General features: G+C 39.2%; 1 protein-coding gene across 2 annotated transcripts in view; it reads left to right on the top strand.

The window, feature by feature from the left end:
* Positions 1-1,900: 1,900 nt before the first annotated feature.
* Positions 1,901-25,919, top strand: part of ZDHHC15 (zinc finger DHHC-type palmitoyltransferase 15) — a 109,155-nt gene continuing 85,136 nt past the window's right edge. The window contains exons 1-2 of one of the 2 annotated variants that reach the window (XM_065916300.1): positions 1,901-2,233; positions 24,533-24,559. In XM_065916300.1, coding sequence (XP_065772372.1) covers positions 2,098-2,233; positions 24,533-24,559 — 163 coding nt within the window. In that variant the 5' untranslated portion in view covers positions 1,901-2,097. The remainder of the gene's footprint in view (positions 2,234-24,532; positions 24,560-25,919) is intronic. The other variant, XM_065916301.1, reaches the window with a different exon arrangement.

Raw genomic sequence — 25,919 nt, 5'->3', positions numbered from 1 at the left:
AGTCTAATCAGGCTCTTAAAAAATAAATAGTGTAATTGAAATGAGCTGCGTTTCATTACATCATTTATTTAGTAGTATCAACCATGAATGTAACTTAACCTGAAAAGAAACAACAAAGTTCTTATCAGTTCAGGAAATTTACTGCATATGTAACTATGAATAAGAATAGAGAGCAACATGAGCCTTAGCAAAATCACAAATTTCTTCATGTCACAGATCTTCACAAATCTTTGAACTTGCCAGGGTGCTCAGTTGTGTCCAACTTTTGGGAGCCCATGGACTGCAGTCCACCAGGTTCCTCTGTTCATGGGATTTTTTAGGCAAGAAAACTGGATTGGGTTGCCATTTCTTCCTCTAGGGGATCTTCCCAACCCAGAGATGGAACCCGGGTCTCCTATGTCTCCTGCATTGGCAGGTGGGTTCTATACCATTGAATTACTTGGGAATCTTTGAACAGCAGGTATTTATCAAATCTATAAATGCACAAAAGCTTGCTATACTTATATTATTGTACCTATGTCATTGAACACCTATTGCTCTCATGAGAACATGAGCTTCTTGGAGACAGGCCCCCTTTTGTCATTCTTTTTATACCGAAGTTAACCTAACACAAAGCAACCACTCTGGAAACACTTGTTGAAATAATTGCCTTCTAATTGATGTCTATTTCTAGACTATTCCCCTCTATAAAATCCTGCCAGTTCTTTTACAAAAATACAGTTCTGATAATGTCATTTTCATTGTCTCAAAACCTTTAATGATTGTTCATTTCATTGTCCCAAAACATTTAATGGTTGTTCATAATCTGCTTTACAGGATTATGTCCACATACCCTGGCAGGGTGTACTCTACTCACAACTTGTATTCCCAGTCTCATTCCTAGCCTCTCCTCTTCACATACTCTTTCCTCAAGCTGCGCTGACTGTTCCTTGAACACTTTCATATTTTCATTACTCTCCAGTGTCCAGTTTCTAGTGTTAATCGCTCAGTCCTGTTCAACTCTTTGTGACTCCATGGACTGTGGCCTCCCAGGCTTCTCTGTCCATGGAATTCTCCAGGCAAGAATACTGGATTGGGTTGCCATTTTTTTCTCCAGGTGATCTTCCCCACCCAAGGATCGAACCCGTGTCTCCTGCACTGCAGGCAGAGGCTTTAAGATCTGAGCTACCAGAGAAGCCTGGTACTCTCTGCCTTTGTAAATGCTGTTTCCTCTGTCTGAAAAGTCCTTATCCTCCCTTTTGTCAGGCAAACTCTTATTTATTACTGAAGCTCAGCTTAAATATCACTACCTTTTAGTTTTCTCTCACCTCTCACAGAATTGATATCTCTCCCATTTTTTTCTGTACCAATATGTTTATTTATTCTTAAAATAAATGGACTAAGTTGACTCAGGGGGAAGGGAACTAAAGAAAGAAGGAGGGAGCTTCCTGTCAATGGACTTACCCAAGCAGCAACTGCGGCGCTATGTGTTAAGCATATTGTTCAAGCAGCAGTGGGAGTATGGGGCTGGATGATCTTTAAGTCATTGGATGCTACCGTTCGTATCTTGACCACTGCGTGTCTTTGTGCTCGTGTGTGTCAGACAATTGTGTGTGTGTGTGTGTGTGTGTGTGTGTGTGTGTGTGTGTGTGTGTGTGTGTGTGTGGGGCGTTGGGAGGGAGGAGACAAAGAAACAGAAAGAGATCAGAGCGGAGATGAGGGGGACGCAGTGCAGTAAGAGCAGATGGGCGGACCTAAATTTCTTCTGCTTAAGAGTTTTGCAGAGGTCTAGCCCTGCATCAAGTGCTGTGGCAAGGGGTGGGAGAGGAGGAAAGAGGAGGGACTGCACTCTCCACTCCCTCTGAGCGTGCCCAGCCTCGCCAGCCTGGCGGATCATCTTCCGCTCCAACACCGCCTGTTCCTCCTCGCCGTGACTCATGCCTATTGTGTGTGGTGCACTCTGGCCTGCAGCCCCACAGGTGGTATCGACTAGGGGAGACTGTTCCCGCCAGGCTAGGCAGTGGAGCGCCGCACAGCGCGTCTTCCCGCCTCTCAGCCGCTGCCCAGCAATTCCGACCCAGCGCCAGCAGGCCTGCTCGGTCGATCTTCGAGCCTAAGATGCGGCGGGGCTGGAAGATGGCTCTGTCCGGGGGGCTACGGTGCTGCCGCCGTGTACTTTCCTGGGTGCCAGTGCTCGTTATCGTCCTCGTCGTGCTCTGGTCCTACTATGCCTACGTCTTTGAACTCTGCCTGGGTAAGTCGAGCTGGCACCTAAGGTGGGGAAATTATGCTCCAGCATAACCGTCTGCCCTACCCTTCACACTGGTGTCCCCTGTGTTCTTAGCCCTCACACTGCGGTTTTCCTTAAGCTCCCTGGAGATCTCTTGATCTCCAACCTATGGCTTCCCATAGTATTTCTTGCACCCTCCCACGAGTGTCCCACCATGTCGCTATCGTCTCCTAGCCAGGTTTCTTACATTACTTCCTGGCCCTACCCACAAGAATTTCCTTTTCTTTCCCCCACTGGGATCCCCTTTTCTCAAACAGGACAACCACTTGTGCCTTGTGCTCTGGTTCTGGGGGCTGTCATCCTACCGAGTTGAGTAAACAACGTACCCTGTATACTTAAACTGGCCACTTCCACTATGAATCCCACCAATTCACCCAACTAAAAGCCCCACGTTTTCCAATTTCTTCCTACTAGAACCCCTAAATATTTCCTGTACTCTCTTGCTAGCTCTCCCTTATCTAACACTGGGATTCCACCTTTTCCAGTGATCCTCTCAAGCCAGCTGAAGTGCATTTTCTGCCACTTGGGACCCCACGGTACACCTTGTTCTTTCCCACTGTAGTCTCCCCTTTTCACAAAGTAATGTGCCTTCCATTCCTCTTTCCCTGTGGGACTAAACTAAAAGTTCAGTTAGTTTCCCTTCCATTCCCCATTTTCTCATCTTCTCTAATGAAATGGGAATCCTACAATACATCCCATTCTGTCTGTTCATACAGGGAGCCCTGATTTTGTCACACTGGAGCCCCCCTTAGTCTCCTGCCTGCCTGCTTTGAGATGCATTCACTCCTTCCCATTCGTGGCCCCACATAAATTTCTGACACCTCATACTAGTCACCCTGCTTTTTTTTTTTTTTTTATCACATTATGGTACTGCTTTGTCCACTGTCTTCTCACACTAAGGTATCCTGTTTACCCTCCCACAAGGGCTTCCCTGGTGACTCAGATGGTAAAGCATATGCCTGCAATGCAGGAGACTAGGGTTCGATCCCTGGGTGGGAAAGATCCCCTAGAGAAGGGAATAGCTACTCACTCCAGTATATTTGCCTGGAGGATCCTGTGTACAGAGGAACCTGGTGGGCTACAGTCCATGGGGTTGCAAAAAGTCAGACACAACTGAGCGACTAACATTTTCACTTTCAAGGGTTCCCACAATACCCCCTATACACCTTCCAAAGGCCATTAGCTTTCTAATGATGATCTCCTCTTGCTATCTTTTCTGAAATATACTCCCCACCTCCTGCAGTCCTCTTCCACTGTTAGCTCCACATTTTGTCATCCTCTTCCTCTAGTGTTTCTTATTATTTTCACTTACTTCCCTCTAGGATTGCACTTGTCCCTTGTCTTCTCAAACTAGGGAAACACCATACTTTCCTTCAGGGGTTTCTAATATTTCCTCTCCTTACAATTGGAGGTTCATTTCTTGTCCCCTCTCATTAGACCATACTTTTATAAATCTAGGGTCTCCTCTTGTACCCAGTCCTATAATACCAGGGAGCATTTCAGCCCCTCCAATCTGTAAAATGGTTCCCACAGTATATCTCACGCTCTCAAACTCAGAATTTCACAGTATTTACAGATGCAAATCCCAAGATTCTATCCCACTTAGATTACCCCCAGTCCCCTATAGTGTTATCAATTCACAATGGAGTCTCCATAGTATATCCGGTCTCCTCACAAAAGAACCTCTGCTTTTGTCATGGTGAGATCTCCCTTTGCCTCTCATATTGAAGAATCCCCATCTCTTCTCAAAGGAAGTTCCACTAATCTTGTCACTTCAGTATAGAATCCCACTTCTAACATTCTTAAAATTGTGTCCTATAATGTTCCCTATTTATTCAATGTGAGGTCCCAGTATATTTCCAGTCCCCTCATATTAGGACTCCTATTTGTCTCTTTGGACATCCCCTCACTTTCAAATCCTTCCAAGACTCCTATATTTCTTTATATCAGATTCTCTTCCTCTTAAAAATTATGGTTGAGGTCCTGCTTTTTCTAACCCTAGGACCTGACTCCACTTATAATTTCTGTTTCTTACGTATTTGACAAAGCAATAGTCTACTCCAGGTAGACTGGGATTAACTAGGGAGACAGAAGATAGCCATCTTTTCTAATACAGAACTTTCTTATAGATTCTGTGCATCAGAGTTTAAATTTTCCGGGTCCATTTCTTAGATTTACTAAGGAAAATACAGAAAGGTTATTACAAATTCAATTAGTTGCCTTCATAGATACAAATTTAGGCTGTATTTCTTTTTTATCACATTCTGATATGCAGTTGCATGGGGATGTACAATGACTGGGAAGTTTTTCTATTCCCAGAGCTCACCACTTTGCTCTTTTGAATGATTGAAGGGTTAAAAGTTCAGCTCTGTTATTGTTGCTCCTAGGATCAATGCCATATTGTAAATATATCAGACATATTTTGGAGTTTTTCAGTACTGACCTACATGAGCTTTGCCAAGCAATTATTTTAAAAATTAATAATGGCTAACACTTATATAGTGCTTGATCTGTGCTAGGCAATGTTCTAAGTACTGTAGATATATGAACATTTTAATATATTAACTTATTTAATACTTATTTAACCACTTATTTAACTTATTTAACCACTAACCATATAAAACAGATATCATTATTATCCCCATTGTGCAGATGTGCAAAAAGATGTAAAGACCAAATTAATGTAAATAATTAGCTTTCTACAAGTTATTATTAAGTTATATAATATTAAAAGCTGAAAAGGAGCTTATTTATTTTGTTTATTTAACATATTTGAGGGTATTTACTACATTCTAGGCACTGTTTTAAGTGACTACATACACACAAACATACACAGACACACAAACTTAATCCTTATAACAACCTTATGAGGCACACATTATCATTATAACCATTTTGAAGATAAGAAAATTGAGGCACAGACACATTGTGAAACTTGTCTAAGGTCATGGAGCTAGTAAATGTCCAAGCTTGGATGGCAACCCAGGTAGTATAGCTCCTCAGTCCATGCTTTAACCTCCACAGTGTCTTACTTAACTCCATCTACTTTCAACCAATACAGAGGTCTAAACTTGTGACTCATAGGCCACATGTAGCCTACAGATGTGTTTCATTTGACCTGCACAGTGTTTTCTTAACATTTTGCATCAGATACCATTATTTAAAAACTAGGAGGGTAAGATAGCTTTTATTTCCAATTCTGGCTCCACCAATCCATCCTGTCATCTCCCCCACACCTTTTAATAAGTCTTTTATTTTTTTTATTTAATTTTTAATTGGAGGAAAATTGCTTTATAAGGTTGTGATGGTTTCTGCTGTACAAAAATGCAAATCAGCCATAATTATACATATATCATCTCCCTCTTGAGTCTCCCTTCCTTACCCCATTCTACGTGTCTAGGTTACTACAGAGCACCAGGCTGGGCTCCCTGTGTTATATAGAAACTTCCTACTTGGTGTCTATTTTACACATTACAGTGTGTGTATATCAGTGCTACTTTCTCCATTCTTCCCACTCTCTCCTTCCCCCACTGTGTCCACAAGTTCATTCTCTATGTCTGTGTCTCCGTTCCTTCCCTGCAAGTAGGTTCATCAATACCATTTTTCTAGATTGCATATATATGCTTTAATATATGATACTTATTTTTCTCTTTCTGACTTCACTCTGTATAACAGGCTCTAGTTTCATCCACCTCACTAGGACTGACTCAAATCCATTCTTATTTATGGCTGAGTAACATTCCACATCCTCACCAAAACTTATTTACCTTTTTAAATTATAGCCATCAGAGTAGCTATGAAGTAGTATCTTATTGTGATTTTGATTCACATATTCCTGATGACTAGTGAAATAGATTATCTTTTCATACATTTGTTGACCATTTGTATATCTTCTTTAAAGAAATATCTAAGTTCTTTACACATTTTTAACTGGGTTATTTATCTTTTTGTTTTTGAATTATAAGATTTCCTTATGCATTTTGAATATTCACCCCTTTTCAGATAAATGATTTGCAGATACTTTCTCCCATTCTGTGTGTTATCTTTTCACTTCTTTGATAGTATAATTTGATATCTGCTCGGTTGCTCAGTTGTATCTGACTCTGCTTCCTCATGGACTGTAGCCCACCAGGCTCCTCTGTCCATGGCATTGTCCCAGCAAGAATACTGGAGTGGGTTGCCATTTCCTCCTCCAGGGGATCTTCCTGACCCAGGGATCAAACCCGAGTCTTCAGCATCTCCTACATTGGGAGGTGGACTCTACCACTGAGCTACCTGGGAAGCCTGTCATTTGATGCATAAAATCTTTAATTTTGATAAAGTTCAACTTATCTATATTTCTACTTGTTGCCTGCTTTTTGGTATCATATCTAAGCATCCATTGCTAAATGCAAGGCCATAAAGATTTACCCCTGTATTTTTTTCTAAAAGATTTTTATAGTTTTTACTTTTTATTAAATATGATTAGATCTTTGGTCCATTTTGAGTGAATTTTTATACATGGATTGAGGGAGGAATCCAGATTCATTCTTTTGCATGTGGCTATGAAGTTGTCCCAACATCATTTATAGAAGAGACTATTCTTATGCCATAGAATAGCCTTGACATGATTGTCAAAAATCAATTGACCATAGAGGTATGAATTTATTTCTGTACTCTTAATTCTGCCCCACTGATTTGTTTGTCTGTTCTTCTGCCAGTACCACACTTGCTTTGATGACCATATCTTTGTTTTAAATTTTGATGTCAAGAGTGTGAGTCCTCCAAATTTATTTTTCTTTCTTTTTTTCTTGCATTTTATTTTTTTTAAATTTATTTCTTTTAATTGGAGACTAATTACTTTACAGTATTGTAGTGATTTTGCCATACATTGACATGAATCAGCCATGGGTGTACATGTATTCCCCATCCTGAACCTCCCTCCCACCTCCCTCCCTCCCCATCCCATCCCTCTGGGTCATCCCAGTGCACCAGCCCAGTGCACCCTGTCTCATCCATCGAACATAGACTGGTGATATGTTTCAAATATGATAATGTACATGTTTCAGTGCTATTTTCTCAAATCATCCCACACTTGCCTTCTCTCACAGAGTCCAAAAGACTGTTCTATATATCTGTGTCTCTTTTGCTGTGTCACATATAGGGTTATCATTATCATCTTTCTAAATTCCATATATATGCATTAGTATACTGTACTGGTGTTTTTCTTTCTGGCTCATTGTGGTTTTGATTTGCATTTCTCTGATAATGAGTGATGTTGAGCATCTTTTCATGTGTTTGTTAGCCATCTGTATGTCTTCTTTGGAGAAATGTCTATTTAGTTCTTTGGCCCATTTTTTGATTCGGTCGTCTATTTTTCTGGAATTGAACTATAGGAGTTGCTTGTATATTTTTGAGAATAATTCTTTGTCAATTGCTTCGTTTGCTATTAGTTTCTCCCATTCTGAAGGATGTCCTTTCACCTTGCTTATAGTTTCCTTTGTTGTGCAAAAGCTTTTAAATTTAATTAGGTCCCATTTGTTTATCTTTGCTTTTATTTCCAATATTCTGGGAGGTGGGTCATAGAGGATCCTGCTGTGATTTATGTCAGAGAGTGTTTTGCCTATGTTTTCTTCTACGAGTTCTATAGTTTCTGGTCTTATGTTTAGATCTTTAATCCATTTTGAGTTTATTTTTGTGTATGGTGTTAGAAAGTGTTCTAGTTTCATTCTTTTACAAGTGGTTGACCAGTTTTCCCAGCACCACTTGTTAAAGAGATTGTCTTTTCTCCATTGTATATTCTTGCCTCCTTTGTCAAAGATAAGGTGTCCTGAACAATACACTTCTGAATAACCAACAAATCACAGAAGAAATAAAAAAATAAATCAAAATATGCATAGAAATGAATGAAAATGAAAACACAACAACCCAAAACCTATGGGGCAATTGTAAAAGCAGTGTGAAGGGGAAGGTTCATAGCAATAGAGGCTTACCTCAAGAAACAAGAAAAAAGTCAAATAAATAACCTAACTCTACACCTAAAGCAACTAGAAAAGGAAGAAATGAAGAACCCCTGGGTTAGTAGAAGGAAAGAAATCTTAAAAATTAGGGCAGAAATAAATGCTAAAACCAACAAAAGAGACCATAGCAAAAATCAACAAAGCTAAAAGCTGGTTCTTTGAGAAGATAAATAAAATTGACAAACCATTAGCCAGACTCATCAAGAAACAAAGGGAGAAGAATCAAATCAACAAAATTAGAAATGAAAATTGAGAGATCACAACAGACAACACATAAATACAAAGGATCATAAAGACTGCTATTAGCAATTATATGCCAATAAAATGAACAACTTGAAAGAAATGGACAAATTCTTAGAAAAGTGTAACTTTCTAAGAAATTTATTTTTCTAAGACTGTTTTGGTTAGGGTCTCTTGGAATTCCATGTGAGTTGTAGGATCAACTTTTCCACCACTGCAAAATGGCCATTGGAATTTTGATAATGATCATACTGAATCTGTATATTGTTTTGAGAAGAGTGCCATCTTAAAATCAAATTTTCCGATCCATCATGTGAGATATCTTTTCGTTTATTGAGGCCTTCAGTTACTTTCAGAAATATTTTGAAATTTTCACTGTATAAGTCCTGAGCTTTCTTGGTTATATTTATTCCCAAGTATTTTTTTTTCTTTTTGATGCTTTTATAAATGAAATAACTTTCTTAAATTGCTTCCCTGATTGTTTACTGCTGGTGTCTGTATTTTTGAAATCTTTTTTAAAATTTTCATTGGAGTATAGTTGCTTTGCAGTGTTGTGTTACTTTCTGCTGTACAGCAAAGTGAATCAGTTATACACACACACACACACATCCCCTCTTCTTTAGATTTCCTTATCAATTTAGTCATTACAGAGCACTGAGTAGAGTTCCCTGTGCTGTATATTAGATCCTCATTAACTACCTATTTTATACATAGTAGTGTATATATGTCAATCCCAATCTCCCAGTTCATCCGATCTGCTCTTTCTCTCTTTGTATCTATAAGGTTGTTCTCTATATCTGTGTTTCTGTTTTTGCTTTGCAAACAAGTTCATCTGTGCCATTTTTCTAGATTCCATATATAAGCACTAATATATATTTTTTCTCTTTCTGACCTAGTTGACTCTGTATGACAGTCTCTAGGTCCATCTACATCTCTCCAAATGACACGATTTGGTTTTTTTTATAGCTGAGTAATATTACTTTATACATATGTACCATATTGTCTTTATCCATTCATCTGTTGATGGACATGTAGATTGCTTTCATAACCTGGCTATTGTAAATAGTGCTGTAATGAATATTAGGATGCATGTATCATTTTGAATTCTGGTTTTCTTCTGGTATATGCCCAGGAGTGAGATTACCAAGTCATATGATAGTTATATTTTTAGTTTTTTGAGGAACCTCCAAGACTGTTCTCCATAGTGGCTATACCAATTTACATTCACACCAACAAAATGGGAGGGTTCCCCTTTCTCCACATCATCTCCAGCATTTACTGTTTGTAGACTTTTTGATGATGGCCATCCTTACCTGTGTGAGGTGATACTTCATTGTAGTTTTAATTTGCATTTCTCTAATAGTGATGTTGACCATCTTTTCATGTACCTCTTGACCATCTGTATGTCAAAATGTCTGTTTAGGTCTTTTGCCCATTTTTATTAGGTTGTTTGGTATTTTCTTGACAAAATAATGGCTCTGCTTTTCAATATGCTGTCTAGGTTGGTCATAACGTTCCTTCCAAGGAGTAAGTGTCTTTTTAATTTCATGGCTGCACTCATCATCTGCAGTGATTTTGGAGCCAAGAAAAATAAAGTCAGCCACTGTTTCCACTATTTGCCCATCTATTTGTCATGAAATGATGGGACCAGAGTCCATGATATTAGTTTTCTGAATGTTGAGCTTTAAGCCAACTTTTTCACTCTCCTCTTTCACTTTCATCAAGAGGCTTTTTAGTTCCTCTTCACTTTCTGCCATAAGGGTGGTGTCATCTGCATATCTGAGGTTATTGTTATTTTTCCCGGCAATCTTCATTCCAGCTTGTGCTTCCTCCAGCCCAGAGTTTCTCATTATGTACCCTGCATATAAGTTAAATAAGCAGGGTGACAATATACAGCCTTGACGTACTCCTTTTCACATTTGGAGCCAGTCTGTTGTTCCATGGCCAGTTCTAACTGTTACTTCCTGACCTGCATACAGGTTTCTCAAGAGGCAGATCAGGTGGTCTTGTATGCCCATTTCTTTCAGAATTTTCCATAGTTTATTGTGATCCACACAGTCAAAATATTTGGCACAGTCAATAAAGCAGAAATAGATGTTTTTCTGGAACTTTCTTGCTTTTTCGATGATCCAGAGGATGTTGTCAATTTGATCTCTGGCTCCTCTGCCTTTTCTAAAACCATCTCAAACATCTGGAAGTTCATGGTTCACATATTGCTGAAGCCTGACTTGGAGAATTTTAAGCATTATTTTACTAGCATAAAGTGCAATTGTGTGGTAGTTTGAGCATTCTTCGGCATTGCCTTTCTTTGAGATTGGAATGAAAACTGACCTTTTCCAGTCCTGTGGCCAATGCTAAGTTTTCCAAATTTGCTGACATATTGAGTGCAGCACTTTCACAACATCATCTTTCAAGATTTGAAATAGCTCAACTGGAATTCCATCACCTCCACTAGCTTTGTTCATAGTGATGCTTCCTAAGGCCCACTTGACTTCACATTCCAGGATGTCTGGCTCTAGGTGAGTGATCACACCATCATGATTATCTGGGTCATGAAGATCTTTTTTGTACAGTTCTTCTATATATTCTTTCCACCACTTCTTAATATCTTCTGCTTCTGTTGTGTCCATACCATTTTTGTCCTTTATCAAACCCATCTTTGCATGAAATGTTCCCTTGGTATCTCTAATTTTCTTGACGAGATCTCTAGTCTTTCCCATTCTTTTGTTTTCCTCTATTTCTTTGCATTGATCACTGAGGAAGGCTTTCTTATCTCTCCTTGCTATTCTTTGGAACTCTGCATTGAATTGAGTGTATCTTTCCTTTTCTCCTTCTCTTTTCACTTCTCTTCTTTTCACAGCTATCTGTAAGGCCTCATCAGACGGCCATTTTGCTTTTTTGCATTTCTTTTTCTTAGGGATGATCTTGATTCCTTTTTCCTGTACAATGTCACAAACCTCCATCCATAATTCACCAGGGACTCTGTCTATCAGATCTAGTCCATTAAATCTATTTCTCACTTCCACTGTATAGTCATAAGGGATTGATTTAGATCATACCTGAATGGTCTAATGGTTTTCTCCACTTTGTTCAATTTCAGTTTGAATTTGGCAATGAGGAGTTCATGATCTGAGCCACAGTCTGCTCCCAGTCTTGTTTTTGCTGACTGTATAGAGCTTTCCCATCTTTGGCTGCAGTGAATATAATCAGTCTGATTTTGGTGTCAACCACCTGATGATGTCCATGTGTCTTCTCTTGTGTTGTTGGAAGAGGGTGTTTGCTATGACCAGTGCGTTCTCTTGGCAGAACTCTATTAGCCTGTGCCCTTCTTCATTCTGTACTCCAAGGCCAAATTTGCGTGCAAATCAGAGACTTTACTTTGTCAACAAAGGTCCGTCTAGTCAAGGTTATGGTTTTTTTCCAGTAGTCATGTATGAATGTGAGAGTTGGACTATAAAGAAAGTTGAGCACTGAAGACTTGATGCTTTTGAACTGTGGTGTTGGAGAAGACTCTTGAGAGTCCCTTGGACTGCAAGCAGATCCAACCAGTCCATCTTAAAGGAGATCAGTCCTGGGTGTTCATTGTTAGGACTGATGTTGAAGCTGAAACTCCAATACTTTGGCCACCTGATGCGAAGAGCTGACTCATTGGAAAAGACCTTGATGCTGGGAAGGATTGAGGGCAGAAGGAGAAGGGCATGACAGAGGATGAGATGGTTGGATGGCATCACCAACTCAATGGACATAGGTTTGGGTGAACTCTGGGGATTGGTGATGGACAGGGAGGCCTGGCATGCTGTGGTTCATGGAGTCACAAAGAGTCAGACAGGACTGAGTGACTGAGCTGATTGACTGACTTGGTATTTTGATATTGGACTACGTGAGCTCTTTCTATATCTTAGAGATTAAGCCCTTATTGGTTGTTTCATTTGCAAATATTTTCTTACATTCTGAGGGTTGCCTTTTTGTCTTGATTATGATTTCCTTTACTATGCAATAGCTTTTAACTTTAATTAACTCTCATTTGTTTATTTTTGTCTTTATTTTCGTTACTCGAGGAATTGGCCAAAAGATATCTTGCTGCAATTAAAGTCTGCCTATGTTTTGCTCTAAGAGGTTTTATAGAATCCACCCTTACATTTAAGTCTTTAATCCATTTTGATTTTATTTTTGTGTATGGTTTTAAGGAGTGTTATGCTTTCATTCTTTTACATTTAGCTGTCTAGTTTTCCCAGCAACACTTAGTGAAAGGACTGGCTTTCTTGATTGAATATTCTTACCTCCTTTGTCATACATTAGGTTACCATCCATGCTTGGGTTTCTCTCTGGGAGTTCTATCCTGCTCCATTGATCTATGTTTCTGTTTTTGTGCCAGTACCATATTGTCTTGATGACTGTAGCTTTGTAGTGTAGTATGAAGTCAGGGAGCTTGATTCCTCCAACTGTTTTTATTTCTATGGATTGCTTTGGCTACTCAGGATCTTTTGTGTTTCAATACAAATTGTAAATCTTTTTGTTGTAATTCTGTGAAGAATGCCATTGTAATTTGATATGGATTGCATTGAATCTATAGATTGCCTTGGGTAGTACAGTCTTTTTCACATTGATTCTTCCAATCCAAGAACATGGTATGGCTCTTCACCTGTTTGTGTCATCTTTTATTTCTTTCATCACTATCTTACAGTTTTATGGGTTAAGGTCTTTTTCCTCCTTAGGTAGGTTTATTCCTAGGGATTTTATTTTGCTCAATTGTGATGGTAAATGGGATTTTTTCCTTAATTTCTCTTTCTAATCTTTTGTTGTTAGTGTATGAGAATGCAAGAGATTTCTGTGTTTTTTGTATCCTGCAAGTTTACCAAACTCATTGATAAACTCTAGTAGTTTTCTGGTGGACTCTTTAGGATTTTGTGTGTATAGTATCATGTCATCAGCAGTGACAGTTTTACTTCTTTTTCATTTTGGATTCCTGTTTTTCTGTTCTCTTATTTATTGCCATGGCTAGGCTTCCAAAAATATGTTGAATACAAGTGTTGAGAGTGGACATCTTTGTCTTGTTCCTGATCTTAGAGGAAATGCTTTCAGTTTTTCACCATTGAGAATGATGTTTGTTGTGGGTTTGTCATCTATAGGCTTTATTTTGTTGAGGTAGGTTTTCTCTTTGCACAGTTTCTGGAGAGTTTTTATTATAAATGGTTGTTGAATTTTGTCAGAAGTTTTTTTACATCTATTGTGATGATCATATGGTTTTTATTTTTCAGTTTGTTAATATAGTGTATAACATTGACTGATTTGTCTATATTGAAGAATTCTTGCATCCCTGGGATAAATACCACTTGATCAAGGTGTATGATTTTTTTAATGTTTTGTTGGATTCTGTTTTCTAGTATTTTGTTGAGGATTTTTGCAACTATGTTAATCAGTGATATTTGCCTATAATTTTCTTTTTTATGGTATCTTTGTCTGGTTTTGGTAATGGTTGGCAATGGTTGACTTCATAGCATGAGTTTGGAGTGTTCCTTTGTCTGAAATTTTTGGGAAAAGTTTGAGAAGAATAGGTGTTCTCTAAATGCTTGATAGAATTTGCCTTTGAAGCCATCTGGTCCTGGACTTTTGTTTCTTGGAAAGTTTTTAATCACATTTCAATTTCATTATTTATGATTGGTCTGTTCATATTTTGTATTTCTTCCTGGTTCAGTCCTGGAAGTTTATACTTTTCTCAGAATTTGTCCATTTCTTCCAGGCTGTCCATTTTATTGGCATATAGTTGCTCACAGTAGTCTCTTATGACCCTTTGTATTTCCGTGTTGTCTATTGTAACTTCTTTTTCCCTTTTAATTTTATTGATCTGAGCCCTCTCCCTTTTTTCCTGCTATATTTTGTATATCTTCTCAAAGAACCAGCTTTTAGTTTATTGATGTTTCCTATTGTTAGTTTTCATTTGTATTTCATTCTGTTCTGCTCTGATAGTCATAATTTCTTTCCTTCTACTAACTTTGGTTTTTGTTTGTTCTTCTTTCTCTAGTTGCCTTAGGTGTAGGGTCAGGTTGTTTATTTGATTTTTTCTTGTTATGTAAGGTGGAATTGTATTGCTATAAACTCCCTCTTAGGACTGTTTTTTGCTGCATCCCACACGTTTTGGGTCATCATGTTTTGGTTGTCATTTGTTTCTAGTATTTTTAACTTTTCTCTTTGATTTCTTCAGTGATCTTCTGAAGATCTTCTGATCTTCTGAAAAATGATTTCTTCATTTCTTCAGTGGTTATTTAGTAACATATTGTTTAACCTCCATGTCTTTATGTTTTTTACGATTTTTTCCCTGAAATTGATTTCTAATGTCATATTGGGTCATTGTGGTTAGAAAAGATGCTTAATGTGATTTCAGTTTTCTTAAATTTACTGAGGTTTGACTTGGGACCAAAGATATGATCTATCCTGGAGAATGTTCCATATGCACTTGAGAAGAAAGTACATTCTGCTGCTTTCAGATGGAATGCCAATTAAGTCTACTATTCTAGTATTTCATTTAATGCTTGTGTTTCCTTATTAATTTTCAGTCTGAATGATCTGTCTTTTGATGTAAGTGGGATATTAACATCCCCTGCTATTATTGTGTTACTGTCAATTTCCCCTTTTATGGCTGTTAGCATTTGCCCTACATATTGAGGTGCTCATACATTGGGTGCATATATATTTACAATTGTTATGTCTTCTTCTTGGATTGATTCCTTGATCATTGTGTAGTGTCCTTCCTTGTCTCTTATAACAGTCTTTGTTTTAAAGTCAAATTTTGTATGATATGAGTATTGCTATTCCAGCTTTCTTTTGATTTCCATTAACTTGGAATATATTTTTCCATCCCCTCACTTTCAGTCTGTATGTGTCCCTAGGTCTGAAGTGATTCTCTTGTAGACAGCATATATATATATCTTGTTTCTATATTCCTTCAGCCAGTCAGTGTCTTTTGGTTGGAGTATTTAATCCATCTACATTTAATGAAATTATTGATATGTATGTTCCTATTGCCATTGTCTTAACTGTTTTGGGTTTGTTTTTGTAGGTCTTTCTTCTTCCCTTCCTCTTTTATTCTTTTCTCTTGTGTTTTTGCTTAGAGAAGTTCCGTTAGGAAGTATTCTAAATCTGGTTTGTGGGTCCTGAATTCTCTTAGCTTTTGTTTGTCTGTAAATCTTTTGATTTTTCCATCAAATCTGAATAAGAGCCTTGCTGGGTAGAGTATTCTTGGTTGTAGGTTTTTCCCATTCATCACTTTAAATGTATCCTGCCAATCCCTTCTGGCCTGCAGAATTTCTGCTGCAAAATCAGCTGATGATAACCTTACAAGGTTTCCCTTGTATGTTCTTTGTTGCTTTTCCCTTAATGCTTTTAATATTTTTTCTTTGTATTTAAGTTTTGTTAGTTTGAGTAGTGTGTGTCTTTGCACGTTTCTCCTTGAGTTTATCCTATATGGGACTCTGTGCTTCCTGAACTTGGGTGACTATTTCTTTTCCCATGTTAAGGATGTTTTTGACTATGATCTCTTAAAAGTATTTTCTCAGGCCCTTTCCCTTTTTCTTCTTCTTCTGCAACTCCTAAAGTGCCAATCAACATTACCGTTTGTTTTTCCAGAGGTCTCTGACACTCTTCTCATTTCTTTTCATTCTTTTTACTTTATTCTGTTCTGCAGCAGAGATTTCCACCATTTTATCTTCCAGGTCTCAGTTCCATTCTTCTGCCTCAGTTATTCTGCTTTTGATTCCTTCTAGTATATTTTTTATTTGAGTTATTGTATCGTTCATCTCTGTTTGCTTGTTCTTTAGTTCTTCTAGGTCTTTTTTATGCTTTTCTTGTATCTTCTCTATCAATGCCTTCATTATGTTTCCAAGATCTTGGATCATCTTTACTATCGTTACTCTGAATTCTTTTTCAGATAGACTGCTTATCTCCTCTTCATTTAGTTGTTCTTGTAGGTTTTTATCTTGCTTCTTCATCTGTGTCATATTTCTTTGTCATCTCATTTCATCAAATTTATTCTGTTTGTGATGTCCTTTCCATTGGCTACATGATTGCCTATTACTTCTGGTTGGTGAGATTGGTTCAGAGGCTTGTGCCTTTATCCCCTTTATAGTGGGCTTGATTGGTGTTGTGTTCATCAGAGCTTGCCCTAGATATTGGTGGGGTCTCCCCTTTGCTCTAGTTATGGCTACCTTGCCAGGGGTGGGGTCTGTTTCTTGGTTGTTGGATTAGAGGCCCCCAGATCTATTTATTAGCTATGATTTTTTATCTGTGATATGAGGTAGACAGGATTGGAGCACTTCCACTGGGAGAGTAGCCACTGAGTTTTCCTCCACTGGAGCTGTTTGCCTGTGATTATGCTCCACTGTGTCCCCTTTCACCTGTTGTGTGGACTCACAAAGTATACTCTTGTTGGAACTGCTCTTGGTCCAGCCTTAACTGTGGATATGCCAATAATTGAATCTGGTTACTCTCAGGCATTGTTATCACCCAGCCATTGACACAGGTCCATTGAGGTTAGGTCCCAGTAATGCAGTAATCATGTACCTAGAACTGCTGTGGGAGCTGTGTAGGCAGCTCAAACTCTGTTCTTGTCCTACCTCTACATGAATGTGCCCACAGAGTCCACAGCTACTAAAGCCAGGCCCATAATAGGAGGTTTGATTGGTGTTTTGGTGACCAGAGCCTGCCCTAGATATTGAATAGGGCCTCCCCTTTGCTCTGTGATTGTCACTACCCTGTCAGAGGTGGGGTCTGTTTGCTAGTTGTTGGAGTAGAGGCCCCTTGACCTGTTATCTGTTTCTTAACTGTGTTTCGAATCTGTGATGAGAGGTAGGTGGGGTTAGAGCAGTCCTGCTGGGACAGAAGCTACTGAGTATTCCTCTTCTTGATCTGTTCACCTGTGAGTGTACTCTGTTGTGTCACCTTTCACCTTTTGTGCAAGCTCTCAGATTACCTTGATGTTGGCACTGCTCTTGCCACCCCTGCCCCTTAACTATGAGCATGCTGGCAATGGCCCTTGTTTTTCAGATGTTGCTTTCAGCAGGCCGCAAGAGTAGATCCAGTGAAGTCAGGTCCTAGGATTGCAGTAATCATGGATCTGGATCTTTCGTGGGTATTATTGAGGCAGCATAGACTTTAGCCTGGCCCAACCCCTGTATGATGGGCTCATGAAGTCTGCAGCTGCTAAAGATATGTCCATCTTGGCTGCGAGAGCACTCTCCATTCAGATGTTTTATAGGCATTGAATTTTTACCAAGCTGGTTATGGGGATATCAATTCACAGTTTGCATAGCTGTGAGGAGAGATTTCAGCTTTTCTTTCTTAACAGCACAGTCCCTAAGTCTCAGCTGTGGTTTTAGCTCCACCTCTGCATGTGGGCCACCCACAGAGATCTGCTTCCAAGACTGCCCTGGAACATTTGGGTCTGCCTCAGTGAGGACGAGGCATGGAGGTGGCATAGATGCTGGGGTCACAGGAGTCCTGGTGGCAACAGGTGCACAGAGGAGTCAGCAGTCAAAAGAAATCCAGCCCCACTGGTGTCAATGCTTGGAGTGAAGCCAGTGGCAATGGGTGCGGGAGATTCAACCCCAGCAGGGGCCTTTGCTAGTACCCAGCAGCAAGTGCACATGGGCCAGCCCCATGGGAGCCTTTCCTAGTGTTTGCCTGAAGCCCTGGCAGGGGCTTTCCTTGTATCTGGTAGCAGTCACAGGAGGGTCAGCCCCAGTGGGGGCCTTTCCTAACACCTGCGAGTGGAGGCAGGGGCCTATGACAGTTCATGTTTCCTCCACAAGCATTCTCAGTTGTGAATTTCCTCATTCTAGTCCCCTCAGGCTGTCTCCTCACAGCCAACAGCAGTCCTCTCCCTGGGGTTTCTCTCCAATCTTCACGTTATAGCACTCAGCTCCTGTGCATACAGGCGGACATGCATCCTCAGCCAGGGCTGTGCAGGGCTGTGGCACAGACCACCTGTGTAGGAAACACTCTACCCTGCTTCCTTTTTTTTTTTTTTTTCTTTTGTTGGGAGATTTTGATTATTGATTTGATCTTTTACTTGTTAAAAATCTGCTTAATCTTTCTGGCTGACAAAACCCACTGAAATATTGTGAAGTAATTGGCCTCCAACTAATAAAATAAAATTAAAAAAAAAAATCTGCTTAGATTTTCTCTTTCTTCTTTGGTCAGTTTTGGTGGTTTCTGTGTTTCTAGGAATTTATCCATTTCATCTAGGTTATCTAATTTGTTAACATAAAATTGTCCCCAGTATTCTGTTGTAATCCTTTCCACTTATGAAAATTCTCTATTAATATCTCCACTTTCATTTATTATATTAATAATTTGAATTTTTCTTTCTTTTTTCTTGCCCAGTCTAGTTAAAGGTTTGTAAATTTTGATTCTTTTCAGGGTCCCAACTTTCGGTTTCCAGAGTTCTGCAAAAGTTGATTCTGACAGTTTTTGCCACTTCATTGATGGCTTTTGGAGAATGACAAAGTCTTGGAATTTTCTAGTCTGCTATTTTTGGTGATTAACAGTATCAATTTTGAGATTAAAATTAAAAGGTCTGGGAAGTAATTCTACTGAGAAGCTAGAAATTCTTCAAAGAGAGTCAGAAGAAATGAAAACTGATAAGGCAAAAAACCAGAAGGCACAGTATCTGGAACCAAATTTCTATACAAGTAAAAGCTATCCATTCAAGCCTATATGAATCATGATATTCTCATATCTAAAATAGTTTTATAACTTATCCATGTATGAAATAGTCAAATGCATCACACTTGAGTAGTAAAATAGCATATGAAACATCCAAAATAATTCCAATGATTCTTAAACCTGGCTGATAATCATAATCACCTGCTGAGTTTTTATAATACAAAGTCCTACACCTCCACCCAGAGATGTGTTATACAAAGAGGACCCTAGAATCTATATTTTTATCAGTTTCCTAGGTGGGTATTAAAATCATCTAGATTTGGGGGTGGTTGCCAAAAAGTAAATGAATGGCTAGTATGAGTAACTTTTTTAGAGGAGTGAATGAACACTGGCATGATTAGTTTGCTTTCAACAAGCAGAACGTAATGAGAAATGTGTCTAGGTTCTCCATTTCAAATTCTATTCTTTCTCCTAACCTAAAGACTGAAACATCTATTGGAAAAAGTGAGTATCAAATATATTCATTTTGACATTCAATATGTTATTTTAAAACCATCCCATATTCCCTGGTGGCTCAGATGGTAAAGAATCTGCCTGCAATACAGGAGACCCAGCTTCGATTCCTGGGTCAGGAAGATCCCCTGGAGTAAGGGAATGGCTACCCACTCCAGTAGGTCTCTTGCCTGGAGAATTCCATGGACAGTGGAGCCTGGTGGGCTATAGTCCATGGGGTTGCAGATTCAGATACAACTGAGCATCTAATATTTCCAGGTTCTTTTAAAACCATCCTATATAACTTTGGGATCAATATCATAATTTTTAAGGACTTGTTTTTTTCCAATCTATTGTAAAACATAATCTTACAGAGCAGTTCAACTTTCTAAGAAAAATAATAAATACATAATAATAAAGTGTGTATTATGTACTAGGCACCCAAGTACTTTACATATATTTTATAATTTAATTCCTATAGCAACTTTATAACAAATTAATGTATCCTCATTTTACAGATGGAAAAACTGAGGCACAAAGACATTAAATAATCACAGAACAAGTAAGTGACAGAGCCAGGATATGAATATATATCAAATTACATGCTAAACATTACTACTATAAACTGCCTCCCCAATGAGTCATTAATTAAAAGAGAACTTCATGCTGTAATTGAACACTAATCTTACTGGACTCATGTTTTCAGCCTCCCCACTTTTTCCAAAAGTCCTTTTGAGCTTCACTGTCTAATTTGCTAGCTACTAGCCACATGTGACTATTAAACACGTGAAAGGTAGCATCTGAGTTGAGACATGCTGGAAAACCTAAAATATGCACCAGATTTCAAAATTTTAATTAAAAAAGAAGTTTGAAAAATATATAGTTAATTAATTATGTAGATAACATGTTGAAATTATTTTTTGATATATCATTAAATTATTAAATATCATTAAAGTTAGCTTCACTTGGTATATTTTTAACTTTTAAAAGTGTTCCTACAAAAAAAAAAGTTCCTACTAGAACATTTAAATTACACGGTTCACATTTATTTTCTCATAGACAGCACTGTTGTAGAACAATCCACATAAGCCCCAAATCAGGCTTATTCAACCAATACCCTTCTGTGAATCCTAAAATGTGTCTACTTAAAGGAAGTCATAAGATATGCTTTGGTTTGAACTACTTGTCTATGATGAAAAGCTCTTCCATATACTCTACCCTTCCATATACTCTACCCTTCCATACCTCTTCTCCATATTTTGTTGCAAAAAATCAGAAATAGATAAGAGAAAAGAGGAGAGGGCAAAAAGAGCTGTTTGATGATAACCCCAGCCCCTTAGTGAGCTATTTGCTGGTAATGAGCTGATATTTGAAGGCACAGAGGAAATGTGTAATTACACTTATGTGTAATCACACATCACTCCATAATCAGGCATGACAATTTACTATGGTATAGCTAAGTGTACACTTACCTAAGAGATTCATGAAAAAGGATTCATTTTGGAAAGTTTCAGATCAGTTCAGTTGCTCAGTCATGTCCGACTCTGTGACCCCATGAATCGGAGCACACCAGGCCTGCCTATCCATCACCAGCTCTTGGAATTTACTCAAACTCATGTCCATCGAGTTGGTGATGCCATCCAACCATCTCATCCTCTGCTGTCGTCTTCTCCTCCTGCCTCCAATCCTTCCCAGCATCAGGGTCTTTTCCAATGAGTCAGCTTTTTGCATGAGGTGGCCAAAGTATTGGAGTTTCAGCTTCAGCACCGTCCTTCCAATGAACATCCAGGACTGATCTCCTTTAGGATGGACTGGTTGGATCTCCTTGCAGTCCAAGGGACTCTCAAGAGTCTTCTCCAACACCACAACTCAAAAACATCAATTCTTCAGTGCTCAGCTTTCTTTATAGTCCAACTCTCATATCCATACATGACCACTGGAAAAACCAAAGACTTGATTAGACGGACCTTTGTTGGCAAAGTATTGTCTCTGTTTTTTAATATGCTATCTAGGTTGGTCATAACTTTCCTTCCAAGGAGTAAGTGTCTTTCAATTTCATGGCTGCAATCACCACCTGCAGTGATTTTGAAGCACCCAAAAATAAATTCTGACACTGTTTCCACTGTTTCCCCATCTATTTCCCATGAAGTGATGGGACCAAATGCCATGATCTTAGTTTTCTGAATGTTGAGCTTTAAGCCAACTTTTTCACTCTCCTCTTTCACTTTCATCAAGAGGCTTTTTAGTTCCTCTTCACTTTCTGCCATAAAGGTGGTGTCATCAATATGAGGTTATTGATATTTCTCCCGGCAATCTTCATTCCAGCTTGTGCTTCCTCCAGCCCAGCGTTTCTCAAGATGTACTCTGCATAGAAGTTAAATAAGCAGGGTGACAATATACAGCCTTGACGTACTCCTTTTCCTATTTGGAACCAGTCTGTTGTCTCATGGCCAGTTCTAACTGTTGCTTCCTGACCTGCATACAGGTTTCTCAAGAGGCAGGTCAGGTGGTTTGGTATGCCCATCACTTTCAGAATTTTCCACAGTTTCTTGTGATCCACACAGTCAAAGACTTTGGCATAGTCAATAAAGCAGAAGTAGATGTTTTACTGGAACTCTCTTGCTGTTTCAATGATCCAGCGGATGTTGGCAATTTGATCTCTGTTCCTCTGCCTTTTCTAAAACCATCTCGAACATCTGGAAGTTCTCGGTTCACGTATTGCTGAAGCCTGACTTGGAGAATTTTGAGCATTACTTTACTAGCGTGTGAGATGAGTGCTATTGCACGGTAGTTTGAGCATTCTTTGGTATTGCCTTTCTTTGGGATTGGAATGAAAAAGGACCTTTTCCAGTCCTGTGGCCAATGCTGAGTTTTCCAAATTTGCTAGCATATTGAATGCAGTACTTTCACAGCATCATCTTTCAAGATTTGAAATAGCTCAACTGGAATTCCATCACCTCCACTAGCTTTGTTTAGAGTGATGCTTTCTAAGGCCCACTTAACTTCACATTCCAGGATGTCTGGCTCTAGGTGAGTGATCACACCATCGTGATTATCTGGGTCATGAAGATATTTTTTGTACAGTTCTTCTATATATTCTTGCCACCTCTTCTTAATATCTTCTGCTTCTGTTGGGTCCATACCATTTCTGTCCTTTATTGAGTCCATCTTTCCATGAAATGTTCCCTTGTCATCTAATTTTCTTGAAAAGATCTCTAGTCTTTACGATTCTGTTGTTTTCCTCTATTTCTTTGCATTGATTGCTGAGGAAAGCTTTCTTATCTCTCCTTGCTATTCTTTGGAACTCTGCATTCAAATGGGAATATCTTTTCTTTTCTCCTTTACTTTTCACTTCTCTTCTTTTTACAGCTGTTTGTAAGGCCTCCTCATACAGCCATTTTGGTTTTTTTGCAATTCTTTTCCATGGGGATGGTCTTGATCCCTGTCTCCTGTACAGTGTCATGAACCTCCATCCATAGTTCATCAGGCTTTCTGTCTATCAGATCTAGTCCCTTAAATCTATTTCTCACTTCCACTGTATAATCATAAGGGATTTGATTTGGTTATACATGAATTGTCTAGTGGTTTTCCCCACTTTCTTCAATTTAAGTCTGATTTGGCAATAAGGAGTTCATAATCTGAGCCACAGTCTGCTCCTGGTCTTGTTTTTGCTGACTGTATAGAGCTTCTCCATCTTTGGCTGCAAAGAATATAATCAATCTGATTTCGGTGTCAACCATCTGGTGATGTCCATGTGTAGAGTCTTCTCTTGTGTTGTTGGAAGAGGGTGTTTGGTATGACCAGTGTGTTCTCTTGGCAAAACTCTGTTAGCCTTTGCCCTGCTTCATTCCATACTCCCAGGCCAAATTTGCCTGTTACTGCAGGTGTTTATTGACTTCCTACTTTTGCATTCCAATCCCCTATAATGAAAAGGACATCTTTTTGGGGTGTTAGTTCTAAAAGGTCTTGTAGGTCGTCTTAGAAGCATTCAACTTCAGTTTCTTCCCAGCATTACTGGTTGGGACATAGGCTTGGATTACTGTGATATTGAATGGTTTGCCTTGGAAATGAACAGAGATCATTCTGTCGTTTCTGAGATTGCATCCAAGTAATGCATTCCAGACTCTTGTTGACCATGATGGCTACTCCATTTCTTCTAAAGGATTCCTGCCCACAGTAGTAGATATAATTGTCATCTGAGTTAAATTCACCCATTCCAGTCCATTTTAGTTTGCTGATTCCTAGAATGTTGACATTCACTCTTGCCATCTCTTGTTTGACCTTTTCTACTTTGCCTTGATTCATGGACCTAACATTCCAGATTCCTATGCAATATTGCTCTTACAGCATCGGACCTTGCTTCTATCACCAGTCCCATCCACAACTGGGTATTGTTTTTGCTTTGGCTCCATCCCTTCATTCTTTCTGGAGTTATTTCTCCACTGATCTCCAGTAGCATATTGGGCACCTAGTGACCTGGGGAGTTCCTCTTTCAGTATCCTATCACTTTGCCTTTTCATACTGTTCATGGGGGTTCTCAAGGCAAGAATACTGAAGTGGTTTGCCATTCCCTTCTCCAGGGGACCACATTCTGTCTGACCTCTCCACCATAACTCATCCATCTTGGGTGTCCCCACACGGCATGGCTTAGTTTCATTGAGTTAGACAAGGTTATCTGGCTGCGACAGACTGTGCAGAAGCGTGGCGGCTTGGAAAGTTGAGTCATTTTAATTTTAAATGTGACTGAAGTATCTTAGTCTCTTCCTTTAATAATGCAATATTAGAAAAATAAAAGAAAGGCAGAACTGCCAAGATAAGTGCCACAGTGTTTTCTAATTATCACTAATCTTGATCTTTCTCTCTCTTTTCACAGTGACTGTTTTGAGCCCAGCAGAAAAAGGTAAGTGGGTGTTATAAGTTGTTTTTGTCAGGACTATATCCCTCTTTCTGTCTAAAAGTGAATTACATTAAACCTATAAATTGAGCAACTTTCCCAGGAATACACTGAGGTTAGTGGAAAGTTTAAGATGATATCTTTTAGGAAGATTACCCAGAGATAAAGCAGAACATATTTTCAGTAGCTCCTCTGGAAAAAAAATATGGAGTTTGTTTAAATAAGTTTCTTTTTTAGAAAGGTAATAATATACTATAAAAATAAAAGTTAAAAGAGTAATAAAGGACTAAATTTTTTTTAATTTAAAAATAATAATAATAAAAATATGTCTAGGTATTTCTCTGGAGCTTTTGTGGACAGTGTTGGTGGGGTCAGTTCACTGTCAGATAGTCCTCTGTTTCAACTTACACTTGTTCTTGAAGTCTACAGTTGCCCCTCAAATGCACAGTCTCAGCTTAACTGTGGAGTTTTAATCTGTTGCACCTGTTACTTCTGGGGCAGTTTCCCCTTCTTTCCTTTGCTTCATTTGGTCTCCTCTGTTTGCAAGTCTCTTCAGTGTCTAATTTCCACCCTGACATGAGGAGGCGAAAGTGGCCACTTATTCGAGTTCACTTGCTCAGCTGTGCTGTGGAGAGGGAAGGACACTGCAAAAAAAAAAAAAAAAAAAACTGCTGGCATGTGTGGGGAGTACTCACAGTGGATAGATCACACTGGGTTGCCACAGCCCAAGGTGGCATGTACTTCCCAGGTCCAAGCCTCTCAGGCTCTCAGGTGCACCACGAGGGCACAGTCTCAGGTATGCCGTGTGTCTTGCGCACCTCCCAGGTCCAAGCAGCCCAGGCTCTCGAGTATGCTGCGATCACACAGTCACAGGTGGGCCATGCATCTCATCAGGGGAGCTAATCCCAAGCTCTAACACTCCTAGCCAATATGAACCATCCAGGATTCCAGGAAGATGTGATTAGTGACTGGCAGCCAGCTCACAGCTTGGCGGAAGATGCAGTCTCTGGGGCCGAGATTGCAGTGGCCCATTGCCTTCTGCCTCTCTGCCTTCAAGGAGAGAGGGCATAAATGGCAGCCAACTTGCTCACTAGAGCATGATCCTTTGTTCTGTGAGCACGCCAGGGGTCACAGTGCTGTGTTACAGCCTTCCCATGGGAAAGGTCCTTTTTTTTTTCTTTGTTTCTCTGGCATTCCCATGGTTTAGGTTGCTATGTCACATTAGTCTCCTCAGAGTGTTCTCAGGGCATTCACCCCAGTCTTTACCCTAAGGACTGACAATGTAGCTCTTGCCTCCGCACCAGCCCCCACTGGCTTTGGTCAAAGACAAGCATGTGAGCCACTTCTTGGCTAATAATTGCTGTTC

This window comes from Muntiacus reevesi, chromosome X (genome assembly GCF_963930625.1).
Source record: "Muntiacus reevesi chromosome X, mMunRee1.1, whole genome shotgun sequence".
Taxonomy (NCBI): Eukaryota; Metazoa; Chordata; class Mammalia; order Artiodactyla; family Cervidae; genus Muntiacus; species Muntiacus reevesi.
Note: the sequence above shows the minus strand (reverse complement) of the source record. Positions and strands in the feature narration are given on the sequence as shown.